The sequence below is a fragment of the Anser cygnoides genome, chromosome 2 (assembly GCF_040182565.1).
Source record: "Anser cygnoides isolate HZ-2024a breed goose chromosome 2, Taihu_goose_T2T_genome, whole genome shotgun sequence".
In the NCBI taxonomy this organism is placed as follows: domain Eukaryota; kingdom Metazoa; phylum Chordata; class Aves; order Anseriformes; family Anatidae; genus Anser; species Anser cygnoides.
The window spans coordinates 47,917,263-47,924,903 of NC_089874.1; the positions used below are offsets into that span (position 1 = coordinate 47,917,263).

General features: G+C 48.6%; 1 protein-coding gene across 1 annotated transcript; it reads right to left on the reverse strand.

Moving 5' to 3' along the window:
* Window positions 1-3,987: 3,987 nt before the first annotated feature.
* On the reverse strand, window positions 3,988-6,699 carry LOC136790059 (uncharacterized). Its single transcript, XM_066992026.1, has 2 exons — window positions 5,450-6,699; window positions 3,988-4,891 (listed from the first exon to the last, which is right to left on the reverse strand). Exons 1-2 carry the CDS (start codon window positions 6,521-6,523, stop codon window positions 4,886-4,888), a joined length of 1,080 nt encoding a protein of 359 aa, XP_066848127.1. The 5' UTR covers window positions 6,524-6,699; the 3' UTR covers window positions 3,988-4,885.
* Between the last annotated feature and the right edge of the window lie 942 nt (window positions 6,700-7,641).

Below are 7,641 nucleotides of genomic sequence, written 5' to 3' on the forward strand. Positions count from 1 at the left end.
TAATTATTACAATGTTAACAAAGCCAGGTGTGCATTCCTTAGGAAGAACGTACTCCAGCCAATCATTTATATAAGGCCAAGCACCTGTGCCTGAAGATGAACTGTTAAGTACTTTGATAACTGTCTCAATTGACAACATGGAGGTGACGCTTGGTGGAGCCTAAAGGACTGGAACACCTAGTATTATCTTAGTTTGAAAGTGGGGAATGGAATAATCAGACTGCTACCTTTGGCTGAAAGGAATAGCTTCCTAGCCAGACCTCTCAAAGTTTAAAAATTAACAATTTTACCCCCACCTTCCCCTCTCTGAGACTTTAAAGATTTACATAGACTTTGCAGAGATTGCAGCAGGTAAGCTGCAGACATCCAACTCACAGCACTTAAGTTGAAGCCTAATCAAAGTACAGAGTGTGCAGTCTTACCATCTGCTCTTCCCTCTATGCTGAATATTCCATAGCCATTAGTTCAAGTACTTCTTTTTGCTGTTCCATACTCTCATATATCAACTTGGGGCATGCAGTGTGCCTTACCTGTTACACTGGGGATTAATGGGGTAGATACAGAAGTTCTTTGCTTCCCATTACATACTCTTACTAAACAGAAAATCAACTGTACAAAAACACATACTACCTGGAAGGTAATGTTTTCCAGGCCATAGTTCCAGAAAAACCACTAAGATCCAGGAAGGGAAATATGATTTGGAAGACAAGATCTATGTAAGTGTTGATGCATCCGAATTTAATTGGATGTTGGCAATGAGAATAGTTCCCAACCCTGTTAGTAATCATAATCACTCTCATGGGTTTTCAAGAGAAGCAAGAGGAGTTTTTAGAAGAGGCAGTTTCTGACAGGATACATTCAGGGTGTTTTGAAGCAAAGACATGAGTAAAATTATCTTGTGCCCACAGCTTTGTCCAACGTTTCAGCCATAAAGTGAGAACCCCAGTCATGAGAATTCTAGATTCATGTGTTGGAGAAATACGTGTGCAAATCCAACAGAGTTTGAAAAAATTGCTGCAATATCTACCTGAGCTGAAAGTTTAAGGAGAGAGTTACCACTCCATATTCTGTAGGTTTCTAGTCCATGTAGAATATGGTTTAGGAATGTTATGTTTAGGATTTGGAACATCATTTTAAGTATTAGGAATGTATAAAAGCCTTTGGCTTGGACGATTATAAGCTATACAAACTACTTCTAATGCTATTTTTAAATAGTTCTAAGAATAAATCCAGAGATCAAAGAAACTGTTTAAAATGTGTCTAATTTGCATGGTTGGAGATTGTATCATTGTCCTGTGTCCTTGACAACACAGTCCAGTTATGAAATCAGGTTTGGAGAGAGGGTTTAGGATCCAAGGTCTGGGTTGTTTTCTGGAGGGGACACCTTTCTCTGTTGTTAGGTTGTGGTACTTTCTTGCAGTGACGTGTGTGCCCAGTGGTGCAGTTCTTCACATGTGTTGGCAGTGTGGGTGGTTAAGAGTGCCTGATGTGGTCCCTTCTACCTGGGTTGTAGATAATTCGTTCATTGGTGCACCTCAATGTATACCCAGTCTCCTGGTTCCAGAATGTGGCACAGCTCGCAGGCAGGCTCTGGATGACCTTCCTTTACTTGTGAATGGACAGATCGTACATGTTTCAACAGAACTCTGCAATAATTTAATATTGAATCATTGGTCAAGTTTATGCAGTGCTTCAGGTGGTGAATGAGGAATATGCATTGGTTACCCCATCAGAATATCCTGAGGAGGGTGGAGATGTCTCTCATTTGCCATGCTTTGCATACACATCAATGCTGCAGCAATGCACCTGACCACTTCAGTTCTGTTTCTTCCTAGCTGATTTGCATGTCAGGTCAGAGTTCCCTCTTTCTACTGCACCACTTGATTGAGGATGGTAGGTGCAGTGTAGGCATTGACTAATGATTAAATCTCTGCAATTATTCTTAATCACTTGGCTTCTGAAATGAGTGTCTCAATCACTACTATCACTATGGTAAGAGGAAAGCCAAATCAAGGTATCAAGTCTCTCTGAAAGTTTCTTCACTATAGTGGCATCAACATGTTAGGAGGAATAAGCCTCAGTTTATCTCATCCCAAGAACATGTCAATGATTACAAGTACATATTTGAGGTTACAACTTTTAGGCATTTGGATGAAATGTCTGCTGATTAACAAAGGGTCCCCAAGGCTTAGGATGTGCTACAGGGATTGTTTTTATATGCTGGACAACGTTATGGATCAGGCAGATGGGACAGGTACTGCAAAACTACTGTGCTTCACAGAAAACTTTAGAGTAAACCATTCTCTCTGCTTGCAGCAATCATCCCCCATTTGCTAGTGTGTACCATGGAGCATGACATACAAGCAAGGTAGGGTAAAATAGTGAGGTGCTACCAGGCAGACATAGAATCATAGAATCATAGAATATCCTGAGTTGGAAGGGACCCATAAGGATCATCTAGTCCAACTCTTGGCACTGCACAGGTCTGCCCAAAGTTTAGACCATGTGACTAAGTGGACAGTCCAATCGCTTTTTAAATTCAGACAGGCTTGGTGCAGTGACTACGTCCCTGGGGAGCCTGTTCCAGTGTGCGACCACCCTCTCGGTGAAGAACCTCTTCCTGATGTCCAACCTAAACTTTCCCCGCCTCAGCTTAACACCATTCCCGCGGGTCCTGTCACTGGTGATAACAGAGAATAGGTCACCTGCCTCTCCACTCCCCTTCGCGAGGAAGTTGTAGACCGCGATGAGGTCCCCCCTCAGCCTCCTCTTCTCCAGGCTGAACAGGCCCAGTGACCTCAGCCGCTCCTCATACGTCTTCCCCTCTAGGCCCTTAACCATCTTTGTCACCCTCCTCTGGACACTCTCCAACAGTTTAATGTCCTTCTTGTACTGTGGTGCCCAGAACGGCACACAGTACTCGAGGTGAGGCCGCACCAGCGCAGAGTAGAACAGGACAATCACCTCCCTCCACCGACTAGCAATGCTGTGCTTGACGCACCCCAGGATACAGTTGGCCTTCCTGGCTGCCAAGGCACACTGCTGGCTCATATTCAACTTGCTGTCAACCACAACCCCCAGATCCCTCTCTGTGGGGCTGCTCTCCAGCGTCTCATCGCCCAGTCTGTACGTATAGCCAGGGTTGCCCTGTCCCAGGTGCAAGACCCGGCACTTGCTCTTGTTAGACTTCATGTGGTTGGTGATCGCCCAGCTCTCCAATCTGTCCAGATCTCTGTGCAAGGCCTTTCCACCTTCATCAGAGTCCACAACTCCTCCAAGTTCTGTGTCATCAGCAAATTTGCTCAAAACACCTTCTAGTCCTACATCCAAATCATTTATAAAGACATTGAAGAGGACTGTCCCTAAAATGGAGCCTTGAGGGACCCCACTAGTGACCATCTGCCAGCCAGGTGTGGCCCCATTAACCACAACCCTTTGAACCCTGCCCATCAGCCAATTGCTCACCCATTGTATGATGGTTTTGTTAAGTTGTATGCTGGACATTTTGTCCAGTAGGATCCTATGGGAAACTGTGTCAAAAACCTTGCTGAAGTCCAAAAAGATCACATCAGCTGGTTTCCCTTGGTCAACTAGATGGGTGATCTTACCATAAAAGGAAATCAAATTTGTTAGGCAGGACCTACCCCTCATGAACCCATGTTGGCTGGGACCAATGGCTGCATTGTCCCCCAGGTGCGCCTCAATAACTTCAAGAATCATCTTCTCCATAATTTTACCAGGCACTGATGTGAGACTGACAGGCCTGTAATTGCTAGGGTCTTCTTTCTTACCCTTCTTGAAAACTGGGACAACATTTGCCAGCTTCCAGTCTACTGGGACCTCTCCAGATTCCCAAGATCGTTGAAAAATAATTGAGAGAGGTCCCGCGATGACATCAGCCAGCTCTTTAAGCACCCTGGGATGGATCCCATCCGGACCCATGGACTTGTATGGATCTAGGTGGAGCAGCAAATCCCGCACACGTTCAGGGTCAGTAGGGAGTTTGTCATTCCCACCGTCGTGGTCCTCCCGCTCAGGGCACCCAGGGTCCTGAAGCCCATCATCAGCATTGAAGACAGAGGTGAAGAAGGCATTAAACGTCTCTGCTTTGCCTATGTCATTGTCTGTGAGGAGACCTTCCCCGTCAAGTAGCGGACCCATGTTTTATTTGGTTCTCCTTTTTCTGTTAACGTATCTAAAAAAAAACCTTTTTTTATTGTCTCTCAGACATGGCCAGCTTCAACTCTAGCTGGGCTTTGGCCCCGCAAATTTTCTCCCTACAAACACAAACAGCATCCCTGTATTCCTTCTTCGTCGCCTGACCCTCCTTCCAGTAGCCGTACACTTTCTTTTTTCCGCCTAAGCTCCAGTAGAAGATCCCTGGTCAGCCAGGCTGGCCTTCTGCCCCACCTGCCTGCCTTCCGATATTTTGGAATAGCCTGATCTTGTGCTTTTAGGAGGCAGTGCTTAAAGACTGACCAGCACTGATGGACACCTACGCCTTCAAAAGCAGCTTCCCAGGGGACCTTGCTGACTAGTTCCCTGAGCAGCCTGAAGTCTGCTTTCCCCATATCCAGGGCTGAAGTTTTGGTGGCAGTTTTCCTTCTGTCACCATAAATTCTAAACTCAACCACTTCATGGTCACTATGACCGAGACAGCCGCCAATTGCCACGTCTCCCACAAGACCCTCTCTGTTTTCTAGCAAAAGATCAAGGAGGGCACCTTTCCTAGTTGGCTCCCTTAGCACCTGCACCAAGAAGTTATCATCTAGGTGCTTTATGAACCTTCTGGACTTGCTCGTGTCAGCCGTGTGGTGATCCCAGTTGATGTCTGGCAAGTTGAAATCTCCCATAAGGACAAGGGGAGTTGATCTTGAGGCATCTCTTAGTTCTGCAAAGAATAATTCATCGGCATTGTTGTCCTGGCCGGGTGGTCTGTAATAGACTCCCACAACGACATCCCCTTTATTTGTTTGTCCCTTAATCCTTACCCAGAAGCTCTCAACTTTGCCATCCCCAACTTGAAGTTCCACGCAGTCCAGCCCATGCTTCACATACATCGCCACCTCCCACCACCTCCTCGCCCACCCTGCCTGTCCCTCCTGAAGAGCCTGTAACCATCTATTGCAGCACACCAGCCACAGGACTCACCCCACCAGGTTTCGCTTACCCCGATGATGTCGTAGCTGTGGGACTGGGCCAAGACTTCTAGCTCATCCATTTTATTCCTCATACTGCGCGTTTGTGTAGAAGCACTTCAAATGCGCTTCCCTACACACAGCACCTTGTGGAGCCGACCGAAGGACCTCACTGGCACACAGTCCCTCTGATTCTAGCGCACCATCCCTTAGCTCATCACTGGTGTGCCTGGTTTTATCCCCTTCCCCCTTCAACTCTAGTTTAAAGCCCTATCTATCAGCCCTGCCAACTCCTGAGCCCAAATCCTTACCCCTCTCTGAGAGAGGCGCATCCCATCTGGTGACAGCAGGCCTGGCGTCACATAGACCTTCCCATGATCGAAAAACCTGAAGTTCTGTCGGTCGCACCAGTCCCGAAGCCACATGTTAATGTGGTGAGACCGCTTGTCAGCAGCGATCCCCCCTATCGGAAGGACAGAGGCAAACACAACCTGTGCACCTGATCCTTTAAGTAGTCGCCCCAAAGCCCTAAAGTCCCTTTTGATTGCTCTCGGACTTCTCATTGTTACCTCGTCATTACCAGCCTGAAAGACCAGTAGCGGGTAGTAGCCGGTGGGCTGTACCAGGCACTTGACCTTCTTAGCTAAGTCTCTCACCCGAGCCCCGGGGAGACAACAGACTTCACTGTGAGTTGGGTCCGGTCGGCACATTGGGCCCTCTGTCCCTTTCAAAAGGGAGACCCCCATGACAATAACCCTTCTGTCCTTCTTGACAGATGATGTAGCAATGCAGGGGGTAAGTTGCCTTGCCTTAGACACCCTCTCCAACTGGGACGGGCTTTCGTCTACTTCATTGTTCTGACTATGGTGTTCTAGAGCCTCGTACCTGTTACATAAGGGTAGATGGGAAGGTGAGGTGTGCAGGGACGGGGCTCGCCTACCACCCCGAACAGGAACCTGCCTCCATTCCCCCCTGTGGCCTAGGTCCCCTTTTACTGCCTGGTGGGATGAGGGGACTTTTGTCTTCTGCGTAGCAGGAGGCACCTGCCCTGCGGCAGGCACCTGAGTCTGTCTCAGAGAGGGTAGAGCACACCTCCACCAGTCAGTTTCCCTCTCTGACTCCCTGATGCTCCTGAGCCTGCTCACCTCCTCCCAAAGCTCCGCTACCTGTTTGAGCAGCTCTTCAACCTGGGCACACCTCCCACAGGCATACCCCTCGCTGCTGCTGTTGGATACGGACAGAAGACTCGGGCACACCCTGCAGCCCAAGACCTGGACGGCGGTGTGTTTCCCCGAGCCCTCCGTCTGAGTAGCCACATCGGCGACCGCGGCTGTAAAGGCCTCAAGAGATGCGGAGGCCATGGTTTTCTGCCTGGTCGATACCATGGCCAGGTTTCTCGCAAGCAGGCTACCAGTACCAGTACCGACGGGAAAGACCGCTGCAAGAGAGCAGTGAGGGGCCCCCCCTCCTCGCCCTGCGTGCGCGCACTGCCGCCCTAACTGCCGCGCCCCGCCCTTCTGACGCGCCGTGCCATGGTCCCCCGCGCTCCCTAGGGGCTCCCTTTGAACGGCCGGGGAGGGGGCGCTGCTGGCTCCTCCTACGCCTCGTCAGCCTCCCTCGCGAGGGCTGCCGGGTCCCGGCGGCTCCCTCGGCTGCTTCGAGTGGCCTCGATGCCCAAAAAAAGCGCTGCCTGTCTCGATCCTCTGCTCTGCTGCAGAACGCGTCTGCCCCAGAGCCGATCGCCTCGGCAGGTGGAGACATCTGAGAGTGCCATGAAGAATCTAGCTGTAATTGGCAGTCACCACAGATCCAAGAGTCCTTCTCAGTTGCAAGTGCATTGTTTTGCAATAATGAAAACTCTGAAAGAGAATGTGAGTCAGATTTCAGAGGGACAAATATGAATAAGATCTGTAGCCTGAGGACTAGATAGTCCACAGTCCTGGCAGAATGATTAGCCGGGTCATTTTCTTGTGTGGTGTCATCATAAGGGGTAACATGGGCCTGACATTTTAACAACATCTGAAGAAGAGGATAGAAGACAGGGTTGTAAAAAAGCTTCCATATAACAACTGTTCATAACAGGGGACCAGTAAAGGTAAGCCGTTTGACCAAAATCATGTATGACATCGAAGACATGGCATGAATTAATGTAAATCATTGCAGATTGACCCTGAGCCAGAGCACAGGCATGTGTAAAAGCAACAGCAGCAACAGGATGAGGTACAGCTACAGCTAAGGAGCGTCCAAGCACTATATAACCTTTTCTTTACAAGAAGAGTGGCCACTTCACCTGCATGGAGGCACAAAGACAGTCCTGTTTGCATGTCTCTAAGTCCCAGGAGGCTAAAAGAAGGTCATGCATATGCTGAATCAAGGTAGCAAATAAAATTTAAGTCAAACCTGAGAAAAGGTAGTGGAAGACTCTAGAGTACCTCCGAGCGAGATGTGTGAAGGTCCTTTTAAGTAAAGCCAAAGAGAAATTGTCTATCAGGGTGTATGGGAA

Excerpts from the sequence above, each read along its gene's own strand:
- LOC136790059 (XM_066992026.1), bottom strand. The coding sequence starts at position 6,523 with ATGGTATCGACCAGGCAGAAAACCATGGCCTCCGCATCTCTTGAGGCC.